Here is a 19,836-nt window from a genome sequence, read left to right as displayed (position 1 = left end):
TTATCAAAAGTCAATAGGGAAATAGGAAGATACCTCTTGAAATTAAAAATGTCAGACTGTCACCACAGTAGTTGTTTGACGCTTCCTTCCCAAGACTCAGAAAATGACTTTTTCCTGATAGAAAATGACGCTAATAATCCCAAATATAAACGTATTGTACCCTTGAGGAAACAAAATTTAAACTGTGAAATGATGGAAAAAATGTCAATCTCTTATAATCTCTTTTTTGCACATTGAAGAAAGTTTTCGGCAAAACGAGTTTTAAACCAAAGGGGTTAGCGTAATTAGACATAGTTTCGGGGGTTTTCTTTATAGAAAGTTTTTGGGTGCCTTTGGAGCAAAGAGAGCATAAAAACGACTTCAGGCGACTCACAGAAAACATTAGCAACGTTTAGTTAATTGGCAAAAGTTTTTTAATGAATATTTGTAGTTTAATGACTCAGGTTGCTCTGCTTATAATTATTTGCACACAGCAATGTTTGTTGCTGGAAATTTTGAGGAAACACGCCGTAAAATTAAAGCATCTTCGAAACACAAAGGCAATATTTCAAGATATAATAGTCTCAGGTGTCCCTTGATGTTGTAAGATAGATTAAATTTGATCAAGTTAAAGGAAAACAGCACCGTTTATCAATATTTTACTATGTTCTTACCTCAACTTAGACAAATTAATACATACTTATCTTTATTCAATGCATGCACTTCATATTTGTACAGCGAGTCGTGATTGTGTTAGCATTTAGCCTAGCCCCATTCATTCCTTGGGATCCAAACAGGGATGAATTTACAAGCCACCAAACACTTCCATGTTTTCCCTATTTAAAGACTGTTACATGAGAAGTAACACGAGTTAGTATGGTGGCTCAAAATAAAATGTGGCGATTTTAACCCTTATGTCTTGTTAGGGCCATTTTTGGCCATTTTTGTTATTTTTTAGTTTTAATTTGGCCACAACTTTCTCTGTGTTTCACCAAATGGAATGATTTTTGGTGACAAATCTTATATTAATACATATTTTAAGAAAATGCTTTAAAATTTTTCAAAAACTTAACATTTTACCGTGGACAAATTTACTACCCTAACGTGTTGTTAGTGGCCAAAAATGACCAATAAATTAAACTGCTGTAAAAATGTATCAGTTTAATTTTTTCATTTTTTTTTTTTTTTTTTTTTTGCATAAATCTGTTAATCAACCACAGTACTGATCAAAACTACCAAATGTTTACACAAATTCCATGATTTTAACTCTTTCATTGCCAAGTTTATAAGTGGTGACACTGATACAGGGGGAAAAACACACAAAATGAATGATTTTCAATATAAAAAGTGATTGTGGACAGGATTCTCTTTTTTCAAAAAGTTTTGTCTTGGTACAAACCAGAAACTAAGCTCTGTTTTTTGCACAGGCTACTAAAGGGTTAATGGTGCCACATGGTGTTCAACAGTAAACATGACAGATTTTACCTCTTTGCAAAACGAAAAGCCACAAAGAATCAAGAATGCATGATAATAAGGTGTCATGGCTCAAAAATCATGCAATCAAAAAACATTGTTATAATGGAAGTCAATGGGGCAAAAATGGCCACAAACCATAAATGAGGGAGACAACAATAAAATCTGCTGCACAAAAACTAAAAATGCATCAACGCCAATGCCAAAGTTTTTACTATCTTTGCCATGCCCAAGACTGTGAAAGGTGGAAAAAATACAGTCCACAATCACTTAAATATTGAAAATCTGTGATTTTGTGTGGGGTTTTTTTCTCAAATCAGTGGCATTACTTATCAGCTTGGCAATTAAAGAGTTAAAATCATTCAATTTTTGGAAACATTTGGTAGTTTTGATCAGTACTGAGGTACAGATTTATACAAAAAATATGAAAAAATATTAATCTGATACATTTTTACAGCCGTTTAACTCAGTGGCCATTTTTGGCCACTAACAACACGAAAGGGTAGTGAATTGGAACAAGGCACAAGAGTTAAGCGGATAAAAATGAGAACTATATTGTATGGCGGAAGAGCAAATAGTTTGCAGCACTTCGACCTCGGCGCGCATTAACATCATCATTCCCTGACTACTTCCCCTCTCGCTCAAACTTCCAGCAATATTACTGCTTCAAAGTTCGAAGTACAATATAGTACAATATAGCTCTCATTTTTTATCCGCTTAAAAAAATCACCACGTTTTATTTTGTGCCACCTCATGTAAAAGTCTTTAAGTGGGGAAAACATGGGAGTGTTTGGTGGCTTCTAGTTCATCCCTGTTTGGATCCTAAGGAATGAATGGGGCTAGGCTAAATGCTAACACATTCATGACGTGCTGTACAATGATTAAGTGCACGCATTGAATAAAGATAGGTATGTATTAATTTGTCTACATTGATGTAAAAACATAGTAAAATATTGAAAAACAGTGGTGTTTTACTTTAAATGTTGAGCAATATGGATTACTGCAGATCCAAAACAAAACAATTATAACACATGTGTCGCTTACCTCTGTACATGTGGTGGTCTTTTAGCCATTGGTTCTTGTTTTTTTGGAGGCAAGTTTCCCCAAAAGTCAGGAAAAGCTAGGATGGAGTATCCACCAATAGACTTGGTATCAAATGCAGTGGAGGCATACAGACGTGGATCGTGGTTGGGAATCCAGGTCCCATACTTCTCCAAAAGCCGGTCCACCATGGTGCAGTGGCCCTCCTGGATGTTCCTGGAGCAGTTGAGGTAATGTGTGTGCAAATCACTCGTTTGGAGATGGCTCTCTTCCTCCGATCCGGGATTCTGCTTTTTGTCTATCCCAGTGGAGTTGGAGGATTCCGAACCGGAGGGTGACAAGGGGTTCCTCTGGCCTGCTTTAGATTTACTGCTATGCGCCTTCTTCTTGTTGAAGTCCCCCTCCAGAGGACTATCTTCACTTGAGCTTTCATCAACCTCAGAGCTGGATTCCAAGTCCTGGTAAATATATTTGTTTAGTTGTTAGTATTGCAAAGATAACGTTGAGTTTAACCGAAAGGTCTTCACTGATGTTACTTGGTGTCACATTTTAAGTCATACATCGAAGAGTAAGAGAAAACGCGGAACAAACAAGAGAGATTACATTAAACATTGCTCAAAAGATACCCTGCCTTCCCCTGGGCACCGCCATCCACACTTCATGCAATGCCACAGAATAACAACCAAAAATAAATAAACTCTGGAGGAAAAAATAAACAATGAGAGACTATTGAGAAAGAAATGCAAAAAAGTGCTTTTTTGAGGATGCTGCCCGGAGTAGGCACACCACTTCTCCGTTTTCTATTGACTTCAAAAGGGTGATACTGACAGCAAATAGGGTCGTCCAATTACAGCCTTTGACAGGCATAAAATGCACTGTATCAAAATAGCCAAGGGGCACTGGCTGGCTTAAGAGCAACCAAATAACAATTTGAGCTCATGCCTCCTACTTTTCCATGAATTTATTGGGAAAAGGCCTATACAGTAGTTCAATTCCCAGAATGATTCCAATGGTGAAGTAGTGTGCGGGTTAAGATGTGCATAATTTATATAATATATATATTCTGGCATTGCTTTATCTTGTACATTACAAGTTGTGGGTTGCTTCACAGGGGACATAAAAATGTATAGATTGAATAGATAAAATATAAAAATGGATTACATTGAGAAAGTATAGATAAGTCACTTTGGATAAAGGCATCTGTCAAATGCAAAATGTAAACATAAACATAAGTGTAGAAAGGACACAAGATTTATTTTACGATTCCCGATTCCCTTTTCCAAAGTGTTTTTCAGAAACGGTGCTCTCCGCCTTTAAACAATTATCATATCGCATATTGTATATGTTGTTATTAAATAAGTTAGACCTTAGACACTTCTAATTTCAGTTCATAAAGATTCTGATAAAGTGCAATATATTTAGGTGCATTAACTCTTTCACCGCCTGCATTTTTAAAAAAAAAGTTGCCAGCCAGCGCCAGCGTTTTTCATGATTTTCACCAAAGTTTAATGCCTTCCAGAAAATGTTCTTCTTCAGATATATAAACATACAATATACCAAATGAAAGAACAGACCCTCTGCTTTCAAACAAAAAAAAACCGTTTCATCCTACCTTGAGCAGTTCTTTTGTAATCAGCTTTTGAATATGGGTAGGTTTCTGCAAAAACACCACATTTTGAGCAAAAAGCAGAGATAATTCCATTTTTGTGACGGACTTTTCATAGAGATCCCATTCAGAGCGATCTTTAAAACAGACACGGACATGCAGCAGCTTGTCAGAGGGCAATACTTCCGGGTTGTATAAGTTGCGGAAGTGCGCCACCTAGTGGATAAAAGCGGTATTGCGGAAAGACGGAAAATCTCGTCATTGGCGGGGAAGCGTTTTCTCTTAATTGACGAGATATCTCGTCAATGGCGGGGAAGGAGTTAATGGAACCTCTATTTCTGTCTGCCACTATAGAACAACTTAAGCCCTTTTCACACAGAGATTACAGTAAATACACAGAAATTGTATCCAGGATTTGGCTGGCATCGTTTGATTTTTGTTTTTTTTCACACTGGCAATTATTTTCTGGAATATGTGTGTGCATTCACACATACAGCGGGGAAAATAAGTATTTGACACATCAGCATTTTTATCAGTAAGGGGATTACTATGTGGGCCATTGACACAAAATGTCCACCAGATGTAGCCATCAAGCCAAATATTGAAGGCATACAAAGAAATCAGAACATTTAAGTATACAAGTTGCGTCATAATAAATAAAGTAAAATGACACAGGGAATAAGTATTGAACACATATAGAGAACAAGGTGCAAAATGGCATAGAAAGCCAGGTGATCACCTGAAATCTGTCAGTATTGAGAGAGAAACCCTGCCCCCTATCAGTACTAATTGATATCAGCTGCTTTAGTCCTAATTGATGGCCTATAAAGACTTCTCATTGCCCAGGAGGCACACAGGAAAGACTTCATGATGGGTAAAAGCAAAGACAAGATCTTCGTAATCTTATTGTTAAAAGGCATTTAGATGGGAATGGTTATAGGTGCATTTTCAGAATGGTGAATGTTCCTGTGAGCACTGTTGTGGACATTATCTGGAAATGGAAAGAGCATCACTTCACCATAAACCGGCCACAATCAGGTGCTCCACATAAGATCCAAGTCCGAGGAGTCCAAAGAATAATCAGGAGAGCCAACAATGAAGTGGTCAGTCAATAACCTGACCTAAATCCCATAGAAAATCTATGGAGAGAACTGAAGATCAAAGTTCATAAAAGAGGCCCAAGGAACCTTCAAGACTTAAAGACCATTTGTGTGGAAGAATGGCCCAGAATCACTCCTGAGCAATGCAGATGACTGGTCTCTCCATACAAGAGCCATCTAGAAGCTGTAATCACCAACAAAGGCTTTTCTACAAAGTGTGTTCAATACTTATTCCCTGTGTCATTTCACTTTATTTATTATGACTCAACTTGTATACTTAAATGTTCTGATTTCATTGTATGAATTCAATATTTGGCTTGATGGCTACATCTGGTGGAAATTTTGTGTCAATAGCCCACTTAGAAATTCCCTTACTGATGAAAATGCTGATGTGTCAAATACTTATTTTCCCCGCTGTATTTTGTAAAGATCCTATAAAGACTTGGTAGTTTTTTTACAGCATCTGAAGTTAGATAATTATCTGTGATTTTCTCTCGAGAAACCAAGCGCGTGCATTACATTTATAGTGCATTTATGTTATGGTGTTCCTGATTCTCAACCTGTGGATGTTTTTCATTGCTAATAGGGAGTTTGGGAACTTACAGCAAAGCAGAGATGATAACAGGTATACTCGAGACAGCGCAAGCTAACATGAAGGTAAAGCTAATCTTTTACATTATGGCAATCACGCTGGTAGTGACGATTCTCTAAGACCAATCTACAGTGTTTTCGTGTTACGTTTTGGTATCAGCTTGGCTCGCTTGGGACCCCAACCGAGGTGGTACTAAAAAAGTACTGGGTACTACGTAAAAGCCCCCAAAAGTAAGCGGACCCAAACCAAACCATAGGGTACTATGCAATGGAAAAGCACCCTAAGTAAAAAGTGACACAGCTTACCACAAGCTCCCCTACATGTGATTTGCTGACTGAGGAGAACTTAAGCAAATCCTGTACCGATAAAAGCCTCTATCAGCCTCATTTACCTCCCTAGAGAACATCTGAGATGCTGAACAACGCCCTGCATTCTGATGACATGTGCTCTGATGTTTGGTGCTGAGAACATAAGCTGTACACCATCAAAGTGAATTTATTAGATATACAAAACTTTAGCACTGCACCCTTTGCTATTTCATTGGACTTAAATTATACATTTTTACACTTCTAAAAATACTCGCAAGCACAAGGAAGCCACAACTTTCATGAATACCAATACAGAGAGACACATTAATATAAATGAACCCTGCTGTACAAAAAAAACGCATCGGTTGTTAAGCCGCATATCACGTGTCAGGGGTCGCTCTTTGTCGTATCCATTTTTAAGAACTGTAAATAACAACATGAAGACAATATAGCTGCTAAGGCTTTTAAAAAAAAAAAGTATTTTCATCGCAATCTTGATACAGACACGCGCGATGGCCCCTTTGATGAGTTCAGGATGTGGGAATCGGGGAATACAGTATGTGCTCAGATGTTCTCACAAGTGGGTGAAAAGAAAAAGCAGGGATTCAATTCACACAAGGAACGAGCGAATCTGTCCGGGGTCAATTCAATTACGCTATCCACCAGCTGTTCGAAGCCTTCCGTGCCTGTCGTTTTTGGAATCAGGAAAGAAAATAGCTGAAGATAAATTAGTAACACTGTACTTACATTTTTTTTAAGTTTAATCAACTTGAATTTACAATTCATTTTAACTTTCTTGACTAGTGAGGAGTTGATATAAATAATAACAAGTTGAATTAGCTTAAAGAGCACCAATGGTCCGATTCAAGATTTTACATTTCCTTTGGTGTGTAAGTGTGTATTAGTACATGTTAAAGGAATATTCCATTTTCTTAAAAGAAAAATCCAGACAATTCACTCACCACCATGTCATCCAAAATGTTGATGTCTTTCTTTGTTCAGTCGAGAAGAAATTATGTTTTTTGAGGAAAACATTCCAGGATTTTTCTCATTTTAATGGACTTTAATAGAGCCCAACAATTAATACTTAACTCAACACGTAACAGTTTTTTCAACAGAGTTTCAAAGGACTATAAACGATCCCAAACGAGGTATAAGTGTCTTATCTAGCAAAACGATTGTCATTTTTGACAAGAAAAATAACAAATATACACTTTTAAAGCACAACTTCTTGTCTAGATCTGGTCGTGATACGCCAGGTGACCCTACGCAATACGCCATGACGTCAAGAGGTCACAGAAGACGAACGCAAAACTCCGCCCCAGTGTTTACAAGTGTGTTGAAAGAGGACCATTCCTACGTTGTTGTATGTCAACTGATACTAATTAATGTCTTTGTGTCAGTTTATTGTTTACAATGGTCCGCAAATGTGCGTTTTATATATGTAACACGTGACCTCCCTACGTCACTACGCATTTACGTTAGGTCGTGCTGGACCGGACCTGGACGAGGAGTTGTGGTTTAACAGAGCATATTTTTTATTTTTCTTGTCCAAAATGACAATTGTTTTGCTAGATAAGACCCTTATGCCGCGTTTGGGATCGTTTATGGTCCTTTGAAACTCCGTTGGAAAAAACTGTTACGTGTTGAGCCAAGTGCTAACCGTCGGTGTCTATTAAAGTCCATTAAAACGAGAAAAATCCTGCAATGTTTTCCTCAAAAAACATAATTTCTGGATGACATGGTGGTAAATTATCTGGATTTTTCTTTTAAGAAAATGGAATATTCCTTTAACGATGTGCAAAAGGTACAAACCCCAAAGTAAACGATGAAGTGAGTTATCATCTCCAACGTAAATCTCTTTTTTTTGGACTACAACAAACACACGGATTGTAGGCAACCGTTTACTTCCTGGGATTGGTGATGTAGACAAGACCAACATTATCATAATTCCTCCCGGTTCGGACTTACAGTTTGTAAGTTAACTCCTGTTAGCATTGCATTGTGAGCGAATCTTTCAAACATGGTAAGGAGCATCACATTTCCGACAGGGAAATCTGGAGCTACAAAAATGTACGGTATGTGGAAAATAATGTGTTTTTTTACCATAAACCACGCGAACATGTTGTATTATACTAAATACACAAAATAATGTTGTTTTTAGCAATGAAATAGGTGCACTTTAAGTTATGTCAGCTTTATTTGTATAATTTAGTTGAGATGAATTGTAAATGTCAAATTGATTCATTTTGAATTACAATTCATTTCAACTTTTGTAAACTTTTTTATAAAAATAAAGTTGTAGCAACTTATGCCCACTCAATTTATTTAATTTATACCAACTCCTCACTACACTCTTAAAACAGTTGTGTTAAAACAACACATTTTGTGTCTAGTTAAGGACAACTTAACAATTTAATGCGTTATTATTGGAACAAAACATTTAGTGTTGTTTTAACACATCTTGTGTTGTCCCTTTTATTTATTTGAACACAAAATCAACACAAAATAACACAATGTGTTAAAATAACAAATAGGTCCGGCCAGATTTACTAACAGCTTGTGCCAGCGCAAAATATCATTTTGGTGGTAAGTAACGATTGTCAGGATTTACTAAAGACACGCAGTTGATAAATAGCGCTGAAAAGATGTGATCTAGTTATTTTTGCGACTGACCTTATTAAATATCTATTTGTAGGAGTTTCCCTTTAAGACGCAAATTTATGGGAGCAGAGTTTTTAAATGATTCACGCAATGCGATTTTACTAATTTTTGGACGTGTAATATTATTGGTATTTACGCAACAAATAAAAAACATGTACTAAATCATTTTGCGGTTGAAATTGTTGCAATTGATGTTAAAGAAGATGCATCACAGAGATTAGTGAGCGCATGATACAAGGCAGAGAATTGTTTTTTAACATTTTATTTGTTGTAACAGTGTATTTAATATGCCAGGGGAACATACTATTCAAAAATAATGTTTGCCAAGCCATGTTATTTTTTTATTTGCTGAAGTAAATAAAAGAGGAGTCACTAGGAGAATATAAAAAGTTTTAAATCTTTTTATACATTCATTTTTTCCCCTCCATTTCTTTTCATTGTACTATGGGTTTGTTAGCTGGGATTTCACACCCCGAATTTTCAGCTGCGATGTCCGTGGTGCTGAACTCAAGCGCATCAGGTGTTAGTAGATCACCGGCACCTCATCAGCTCTGCTTATTTGGGACCGTTAACTCATTTGCACTGCTCTTAGTAGATTGCGTTGGTCATTATAGAAATCAACTGTTATGCCTGTATTATATAATTTGCGCTTTTTTAGTAAATAAACCGCATATATTCTCACTACCATCTGCGCTTCTTTGGAATTGCTCTCTCTTGCTAATTTGCCCCATTTAGTAAATCTGGCCCATAATGTGCTAAATAACATAACAAAAAACAATATGTAAAAAATTTAGTTTACAGAGGTTTTGTATTTGCAGGGCAAAATGCCATGGGTTCACAAATACTTAAAAAATTGCATACCTTGTAATGCATTGCAAGTTGCTTTGAATTAAAGTGGATAAAAATGTGAACTATTAGGAAATGTTCACAGACGTCAACAAGGCTGTGTGTCATTGAGAACTGAATTGAGAATCGATCAATAGACTGAATTAATTAGCGCACACAATAAACAAAGTGTACTCTGAGCTCAGGGTTACAGTTAAAAATGTAAATAAAATCACTGTAAATAGCATTGTGTTGTAATGCTTCCTCAGGCTCTGGCTAAGAAACCGTGAAAGCATGACAAGTCTTGGTCTTACTCGGCACAGAAACAAGAATGTTGGTGTCATGCTATGAGAAATGCACATCTAATGCGCTTCAACTCCAGGCTGCCATGCGCAGCATCACACAAAGAAATGGAGATCAAAGTGAACATAGTATCCTAAGGCGAGTCCTCAGGGAAGACACTCTTTCGCTTTTGCGCCAGCCCCTCTCTCTCTACCTTTACTTAGCCCACATCATTTTCAACTGCTCTCCAGTTTTACCTTAACTTTTGGTGCGCTTTTATACCCCCCCAAACTCCTTTGAAAGTGTGCATACTACTGAACATAAGTCTTAGGCACGTATGGCGAAATGCTATGTAATTCATACTGCCCTCATTTTGCACCGCATATTACAGGTGGCACGCCGTTGTCATACAAAATTAATCTGATTGGCATGGGTGTCCAGCTGTAAATTCTTTCATCTTGGTATTTTACGCAGCATGCATAATGCAGCTATGTGATTACAACCCCTGTGTCAAATCCAGACGTGGCCTCTTCGCATCACGGTGGCATTTAACGATAATGGAGGAGATACATCAAAGACTCGTACAGAGAAAGAGGGCATAAGCAGACCACGTATTCTTAGGGTTGGAGTTATTGAAATCAAAATAAATACGTAAAAAAGGACATTCACGTTTATGTGTATTACGAGCTTCAAAAATGATTATTTTTAAGGGAGAGGCCTGGCGGGATGCATTTCTGAAAACCGCTTGACCTTTTTGTCTAGCCGATATTGAATTGATTATTAAACCGATTAAATGGAAACAAAAACGTAAATTACTAGCTTGTCATTTCCTTACAGCACTTCAAATTGCAACATCAATAAGCGTGGGGGGAAATGAACCGAGGAATGGGATGTTTTCGGCGACGGCGGCAGTACATCATGTAATATCATTTGAATTAAAATAACGCCATGTCTAAATAAGGAGGGAGTCGAACGTTGATGAACCGGAGGTATGTTGACATTTCTATTAGTTTTTACTCATCCGCATGCTAAAGACAGCCACGCTGGGATTTCTGTGTGTTATTGTGCTGCGAGAGGAGCTGTCAATCTAATGATAACAGTCACTCCTGATGGGAAGGGCGGTGACACATTTAAAATGAAGAGTTACGCTGAACATATTAGGAAACTTGAAATGTCATCAGTCATTTCCGTCAATGATGCTGCAGTAGACTGAATAACACTGTGGCAAAACCTCAAGAGAGGAATATTTATGATGTATATATTCGTGATGTTTTATTAAATTATGATTTTTTTATTATTTAATAAGGTAAAAAAATATAGTGTGTACAGCCAAACATCAAAATTTAACTATAAAAATTACAGCTAATTAAGTATTGCTAATAAATAATGTGAATATAAAAGCATACATTTATTATGATATGTTTAAAAAAAAATACCAGATGAAGGTAAAATAATGTAAAATACTACTGATTAAAACTTAATCTATTACTCCGTTTACATAAAAAATCCTGATCATTTACCCCCATGTCATCCAAGATGTTTATGTCTTTCTTTGTTTAGTCAACATGAAATTAAGTTTTCTTAGAAAAATATTACAGGTTTTTTGTCCATATAGTGGACTTTATTGGACCTTTATTGAACAGTTTACAGTTGCAATGCAGTTTAAAATTGCAGTTTCAATGCAGCTTCAAAGGACATAAGGCATAAGGGTCTTATCTAGCGAAACGATCGTCATTTTCACAGAAAATAAGTACTTTTAAAACCTCAACTTCTCGTTTTGCACAAGCCATGTGATGCACCAGCGTGACCTTACATATTACATAATCACATCGAAAGGTCACGCGTTACCACGCACACTTGTGGACAATTTTAAACAATACACTGACTCAAAGGGCTCTATCATACACCCGGCGCAATGCGCAACACGTGTCTTTTGCTAGTTTCAACCCGGTGCAATTATAAATTTTACGTTCAGCGCCACGTTGTTTAAATAGCAAATGCATTTGCGCCCAATTTTGCACCCATGGGTGTTCTGGTCTGAAAACGAGGTGTATTCTGGCACATTGTTGGCGCGTTGCTATTTTGAGGCAACTAAAATAGTCTACGCCATTAGCCAACAAAAACCTGGTCTAAAGTCTAAAGTCAATGGCGCAATATTGTTTTTGTTATTTAATGAGCGTGTTAGTAATATGCACCTATAGACGTTTCATCGGACGCACGTGATACACGTCTGGATCCGAACCTTACTTCCGGTTTCGTTTTTTTAATGGTCTGACTAGTTGCTAAACTGATCTCTTGAACAAATGCCTCGTCGAAAATAACAAATGTTTTGGTTTCCTAGGTAATCTATGTGGTTTTTTTTTGCTTGTTATATCATTAAACTACATTTAAAGTGCTTTGTTGTTATTTATTCTTAGCGGAGTTTACCGGAAGTTCGAAAAGAGCTGCTTTACTTGTAGCCTGATAAGTAATTAAATGTTTTGCTTTAAACAAATGCAAATATTGCATCTATTTGTAAGTGTTGTTTTTTTAATCCTACCCCACAGATTTATTGTATATATATATGTATATGTATATATGTATATGTATATGTATATGTATATGTATATGTATATGTATATACTGTATGTACCTGTAGATATGATGAGATGAGAACCTTTTTAAGCAATGCTTTTGTAAACGTTTGTAAATTCTTTATCTCCTGTTTGTTACAAATAAAGTATTTTTAGAGTACAGACCTTTTCTTGCATATTTGTAAATAATTTTTTGAGATTACATTGCAGGCTATCCTTCCATTTACAGCAATTAAAAGTCTGCTAATTTTACTTCCATGACTGAAAGAAAACGATTTTTAAAAGTTATAATACAAAAAATAACAATTTTAATAGAGTTTTAACATCAATCTAAAACTGGTGGTCTTCATCCTCCGCTTAGTTTTTCAGTTTATAAATTCCGCCATGTAAATAGGGAATCGGCATGGCGCAAATGCAACTGGCTTTTAAAGCGGATGAACGCTGACACTCTCATTGGTTTATTGCACATTACGCCCAAAAGACATCCATTAAACATTACGAGAAAAAGAACAACCCTTTTGGACTGTGCGCTTGGCGTCGTCTAAATTAGCAAAAGTGGATTTAAATACGCCCGTTTAGACAGTGCGCCATGCGCTTTAGACAACGTATTTAGATCGTTAAAATATGGCCCGAAGACATTATTAGTATCATTCCAACAACGTCTGAACGGTCCCTTTCTCCACACTTGTAAACACTGGAGTGGTAGTTTCGAATACATCATGCGTGACCATTCGACGTGATTACGTAATACGTAAGGTCTTGCTGCTACATCACAAGGCTAGTGCAAGACAAGACATTGTTAAAAAGTACTTAGTTGGGGAAAATAACAATCGCTTCACTAGATAAGACCCTTATGCATCGGTTGGGATAATTTTTAAACTGCATTAAAACTGTAAACTGTAAAGTTTTCCTAAAAAACTAAATTAGTTATCTTTCATTAAACTTTCATCTTATATACATACAGTATAATACCATAATTCCTTCCTAATTGAAAAGAAATAAACAAACAAAGAAAATAAATAAAAGAAAGTCTCAGACTTTAACCCCACTGTATTAATCATATAAAGTATTCTTAAAGGAAAAAATGAGACATGCAGACATTTATATTCTTCATGACGAATAAATGAAAAGCAGCCACATAATCATTGAAACCGCCAGAGAATAGATGAATCATATTTTCTTATTTCCTCTGGACATTCTGCAAACAGGATCTGTTTTCCCCAGAACTATGCAGGTCAGCAAAAAACAGAAACAGCATCACTCTATTAAGATGAATGGTGAGGCGAGCACGCCGCATTTGTGCCGAGCTCCAGCTCAAGTGTCTGATTTTTAAAGCGCAATGAGGTAATTTTCGGAACAAGCCGTGTCCCCGTTGTGCTTTAAAGCTGCATACCGCTGTCTTTGCAGTAGGTGATGTAGTACATTTTGCACCCATCAAACTCTCTTACCGTTTCACACACAGTCCATATTCAGTGCAAGTGCTCTTTAAAAGACACTTCCTATAAGCTTTATCCTGGGTGTCTGCCATTAGGGGTGCGAGATTTTAAACTTTCACGCCCGACTGCAACAACAAAACCCCGGGGATGCAGACTGGTACAGAAACCCTCTTTGAAACATTTCTTAAAAGCAGAATGGAGCTAAAAGGAAATGAAAATGACCCTATTTATTTTACATGATTTATCAGTGCATATCATAGTAAAAATATGATTTATCCTTATTTAAAGCTTTTTGGGGTACAAAAAAATAAAGCACACAGTTGGCACTGAAAAAAACTTCTGGACATCGGTTGCACATGATTAAATTAGGTTTTCTTAAAATGAAATTAAAGGATTAGTCCATTTTCTTTAAAAAAAATCCAGATAATTTACTCACCACCATGTCATCCAAAATGTTGGTTTCTTTCTTTGTTCAATCAAGAAGAAATTGTTTTTGTTTTTTTTTGTTTTTAGGAAAAAAAATCTATGATTTTTCTCATTTTAATGGACTTTAATGGACCCCAATACTTAACCGTTTTAATGCAGTTTAAAATTGCAGTTTCAAAAAACTCTAAATGATCCCAAACGAGGCATAAGGGTCTTATCTAGGGAAACGATTGTCATTTTTGACAAAGAAAAAAAAAATATGCACTTTTAAACCACAACTTCTCGTCTTCCTCCGGTCCTGTGGCGAGCCAGCACGACCTCACGTAATTGCGTAATGAGGTGGAAACTGACACAAAAGACATTAATTTGTATCATTCGACATACAACAACGTTGGAACGGTCCTCTTTCTCCACACTTGTAAACACTGGGCCCAGGGCGTAGTTTTGCATACGTCATCCGTGACCTCTTGACGTGATGACATATTGCGTGAGGTCGCGCTGGCACGTCACACGCACGGAAGAAGACGACAAGTTGTGGTTTAAAAGTGCATTTTTCTAATTTATCTTGACAAAAATGACAATCGCTTCGCTGGGTAGGACCCTTGTGCCTCGTTTGGGATCGTTTAGAGTCCTTTGAAGCTCCGTTAAAACTGCAGTTTTAAACTGCATTAGAGCTGTTAAGTGTTGGGGTCCATTAAATATAGAAAAATCCTGGAATGTTTTCCTCAAAAATATAATTTCTTCTCACCTGAACAAAGGGGGACATCGACATTTTGGATGACATGGTGGTGAGTAAATTATCTGGATTTTTTTTTAAGAAAATTGACTAATCCTTTAACATTAATTAAAATTAATTAAATTTTAAGAAAACTTGATTCAATCATGTTGAACTGGTGTACATAATTAAATTACGTAGATCCAACAATTTCTTTTAAGAAAAATCATTTTAAGAAAACTTAATTCAATCATGTGCAACCAGAGATTTTTTCAGTATTGATTTCCTTAGTAGCTGTTTTTCCTACTATGGAAGTCAATGAGTACCGTCAACTGTATTTATCCATATTTATTCAAACCTTTGTTTGTGTTCAATAGAATAAAGAAACTCATATAGGTTAAAAACAACATGAGTGTGAGTAAATGATGACAAAATTTTAATTTTATGTAATGAAAACCTTTTATGTACTTGCTCAATAATGGACATTTGTATATTTTTTACCCCCCAAAAAAGTTACAGATTGCCGTCTTTTCTTTTCGGATGATGTCATGTATTGCTCTCATAGTTTTTCATCACATCCTGTCCAATCACCTTGCTCTATTCTAGTATGCAGGAAGGAAGTCTACTTTATAAAAGCTATTTGTTAGCTTTCTTGGTCATCTCACAAAGCTGTGCATTTAAAAGACAATTATGCATGACGTGTGTACGAAAGTGCAACTGGTGTCGAAGTTTAGCAGCATGTTGCCCATAAAAGGTTTACCTGGAAGTCATGGTGCAGTTCTGGGCAGAAGCGCATGTACTGGCCCAGCTGCTCCAGGGGTCTGTCAGGCTCGGGTCGGGGTTGCAGCTTGTTGACATCTGTTTCTAGGTCATCCTCCTAACATGGATAAAAAACAAATTTATAATCGCTATACACTTACAAGCTTCAATGTACGCTCACACATACACTCGAAAAAAGAAATGGTGCTAAATAGTACTAAAAGTGGTTCACTAGCTCGTTATCATAGGGGAACCATTTTAAGTGCCCTATAGCAGCTATTTAGTACCTGTATAGGACCTTTGTAGAACCATATGTGGTGCTATATCAGCCTCGTATGGTTCTTCATATGGTGCCTTATAGGTGCTATATAGCACTAAAAATGGTTCCCCTATGATTACAAGTTTTTTGTGATATTTAGCACCAATTTTTTTAGAGTGTACACCACAGTCCACAAACGTCATTCCATGTCAATGCGTATGAAGACTGGGAGGTCATATGACACTTTTCAGCCAATAGGACGCTGCAGAATTCTGAACTATACTACCTTTCTGTGGCAAACAGCTAGTGCCTAGCCATTAAAGTACATTACGTTATTTGCAAAGGGATAAGCAGATATATTATATGTTTTAATTCCCATAAAATTGTATAAAATCGTACCTATTTTATAATATATAATCCATAGAATTAGCTATGTCTGGCTCTCTCCTAGGGTTTTTTTTCAACCCCTGTGGAGTCTGCTGACATTTGCTTAACTAAGCACCCATTTATATACACTGACCTAAAGGATTATTAGGAACACCTGTTCAATTTCTCATTAATGTAATTATCTAATCAACCAATCACATGGCAGTTGCTTCAATGCATCTAGGGATGTGGTCCTGGTCAAGACAATCTCCTGAACTCCAAACTGAATGTCAGAATGGGAAAGAAACATGATTTAAGCAATTTTGAGCATGGCATTGTTGTTGGTGCCTGACGGGCCGGTTTGAGCATTTCACAATATGCTCAGTTACTGGGATTTTCACGCACAACAATTTCTAGGGTTTACAAAGAATAGTGTGAAAAGGGTAAAACATCCAGTATGCGGCAGTCCTGTGGGCGAAAATGCCTTGTTGATGCTATAGGTCAAAGGAGAATGGGCCAACTGATTCAAGCTGATAAAAGAGCAACTTTGACTGAAATAACCACTTGTTACAACCGAGGTATGCAGCAAAGCATTTGTGAAGCCACAACACGCACAACCTTGAGGCGGATGGGCTACAACAGCAGAAGACCCCACCAGGTGCCACTCATCTCCACTACAAATAGGAAAAAGGGGCTACAATTTGCACAAGCTCACGAAAATTGGACAGCTGAAGACTGGAAAAATGTTGCCTGGTCTCAATTTCTGTTGAGACATTCAGATGATAGAGTCAGAATTTGGTGTAAACAGAATGAGAACATGGATCCATCATGCCTTGTTACCACTGTGCAGGCTGCTGGTGGTGGTGTAATGTGTGGGGGATGTTTTCTTGGCACATTTTAGGCCCCTTAGTGCCAATTAAGCATTGTTTAAATGCCACGGCCTACCTGAGCATTGTTTCTGACCATGTCCGTCCCTTTATGACCACCATGTACACATCCTCTGATGGCTACTTCTAGCAGGATAATGCACCATGTTACAAAGCTCGAATCATTTCAAATTGGTTTCTTGAACATGACAATGAGTTCAATATACTTAAATGGCCCCCACAGTCACCAGATCTCAACTCAATAGAGCATCTTTGGGATATGGTGTAACGGGAACTTTGTGCCCTGGATGTGCATACCACAAATCTCTGTCAACTGCAAGATGCTATCCTATCAATATGGGCCAACATTTCTAAAGAATGCTTTCAGCACCTTGTTGAATCAATGTAGAATTAAGGCAGTTCTGAAGGCGAAAGGGGGTCAAACACAGTATTAGTATGGTGTTCCTAATAATCCTTTAGGTGAGTGTACATTACATTATTACTACGCTCGCTAGTACAGTTAATCTTATCCGCTGTATTCTGCTGCTAATGTGTATGGTATGAAACAATTAAACAAATTGTGAAAAGCGCTGTATAAATAAGTAAAATTGAATTAAAATGAAAGCAAATGACAAAATTAATGAATACCATACTACTTAAGGCGATAAGGATAGTATGCAAATTTGTTTTTGGGGATTAAAGAATAGACCAGACCAGCTAGAGATCTTATATAAATTTATTATGCAGAAGCCAACTTTACATAAAAGTGAACGTTTTGCACTTTTATATATATTTGGCCTGTGCATAATAAATGTGTACAAGCATTTGGATGGGTGCATATCTTTTTAATTCTTTTATAATTATATGGTTTGCACATATACACCTAAAAACATTCTGTATATGTTCTTCTTTAATGTTTGGCACTTTTCTGTTTTTAATTATTAAAGGATTTCAACCATTGGATTTAACCATGAGCTGCAAAACTTACCAACACACGTACAATGTAAAATATGTTGACTTGCCCCTAAAATATTCATGGCAAAATCTTGAGATTTTCTGAACACCTCACCTCAGTAGGCACAAAGCACCATGTGGAATCTTAGATATGGCAAGAGAATGGGGTGCGAGCACAAAAATGAATAAATGCATTAGCGGCATCTGGAGAGGGTGTATGAGGCAGACGAGGGTGCAAGCACTTTAGTTTGACGATGCAGTCTCAGCAGGGACAGGATTGTGAAGTCATTGATTTATGCCTGAATCAGGGGTCCTATTATTGAAGTTACGTGAGAACAGGAAGTCACTCATGTCAGGCTCCTGTCTCGCGCGGACCCCGCTCCTCAATCACGATTTTAAGAGGGGGAATGAATCAGACGAATTTACACACACTTTACGCACACCCCGATGGCTCGGCCAAAATTACGATGTGGAATTGCACGAAGCGTTCATGCATCCGCTGAAGGTGTCACTCACCGATGTAATTTAAAGTTGTGATTTTGTATGCACTACTTCACGCAATAATACATCTGCGATTGCTAAACGAAAGTTTTTGCGCAGGTGTGACCTAAAACCCCTCATATTTAAAGCAAAAAATTGTGTACGAGCTGGGATTTAAATATTGCTGCTAAACCATGCATTTGCATTGACCTGGGAATGATTTTGTAGTTCAGGCTGGCAGGTGTATGAATGTAGTCAGCACATTAAATATGTTCATTTGAGTGCTTATATTGGTCAGTTAGAACAAATGCTTCCTTAAATAATAACATTTTTAAGTGACTTTGGATATTTTTGACTTAGAAATTATTTTAAATGATTTATATCCTACAGGGATGTAAAATTGAATTGCACATCTCTGCTTCTTATCCCTTGTGACACCCGTACAAAAACAAAAAACACTCACATAGTCCTTGTCTAGATCTTCGTTCTCCATGTCCTCGTCACTGTCATCTTCTAAACTGCCATCTTTCCAGAAAGACATAAAGAGTACAACACACAAGATTTAGTATATGGAGGTACAAATATGGGATCAAACATGACCTGCCCAGAGTCCTCAAACACTGGCTTATTCTGTCTCTGATATGTGCACATAAAAGCAGAGACATGCCACTTCTAAAGCCCTGAAATATCTGCACTGAGATGTTTGGCTTTACCAGATCAAACCATGCTGAAAAGACCAGCATCAATGTCCATGCTGGTCGAAGCTTGTTTGTGCTGGTTGGTGCCTGTCTAAAAAAGTTACTATTAGCATGACTATTAGCATGATAAAGCTTGTTTACCAACTGGTGATCCTAGTTGAAAACCTCATGAAATCAAAATTACTTAAAGATTTAAAGAGCACTAATGGTCCGATTCACGATTTTACATTTCTTTTGGTATGCAAGTGTGTATTAGTACATGTAAACAATATGCAATACTTGTATGTTTGATTACATTATTTTTTTGCCTTCGTAATGAATTAGCTGCAAGGCACAACAGCTGCGTGTTAGATGCTGTATAACCGCCACTTTCACTTTTAAGTGGCAGATATTAAGTCACAAAAAGGGCGACAATTACAAGGGAGATAAGGGAC

The 19,836-nt window shown here is 37.0% G+C and overlaps 1 protein-coding gene across 5 annotated transcripts in view; it reads right to left on the bottom strand.

The window, feature by feature from the left end:
• agbl1 (AGBL carboxypeptidase 1) overlaps positions 1 to 19,836 on the bottom strand; it is a 268,981-nt gene that overhangs the window by 154,076 nt on the left and 95,069 nt on the right. For all 5 annotated transcript variants that reach the window (XM_055192774.2, XM_073868563.1, XM_055192771.2 and 2 more), the window contains 3 exons: positions 19,168 to 19,229; positions 15,781 to 15,897; positions 2,497 to 2,951 (listed from right to left, as the gene is read on the bottom strand). In XM_055192774.2, coding sequence (XP_055048749.1) covers positions 2,497 to 2,951; positions 15,781 to 15,897; positions 19,168 to 19,229 — 634 coding nt within the window. The remainder of the gene's footprint in view (positions 1 to 2,496; positions 2,952 to 15,780; positions 15,898 to 19,167; positions 19,230 to 19,836) is intronic.

Source organism: Misgurnus anguillicaudatus, chromosome 6, assembly GCF_027580225.2.
Source record: "Misgurnus anguillicaudatus chromosome 6, ASM2758022v2, whole genome shotgun sequence".
In the NCBI taxonomy this organism is placed as follows: domain Eukaryota; kingdom Metazoa; phylum Chordata; class Actinopteri; order Cypriniformes; family Cobitidae; genus Misgurnus; species Misgurnus anguillicaudatus.
The sequence above is the reverse complement of the archived record's forward strand: the minus strand, read 5'-3'. Positions and strand labels throughout refer to the sequence as shown.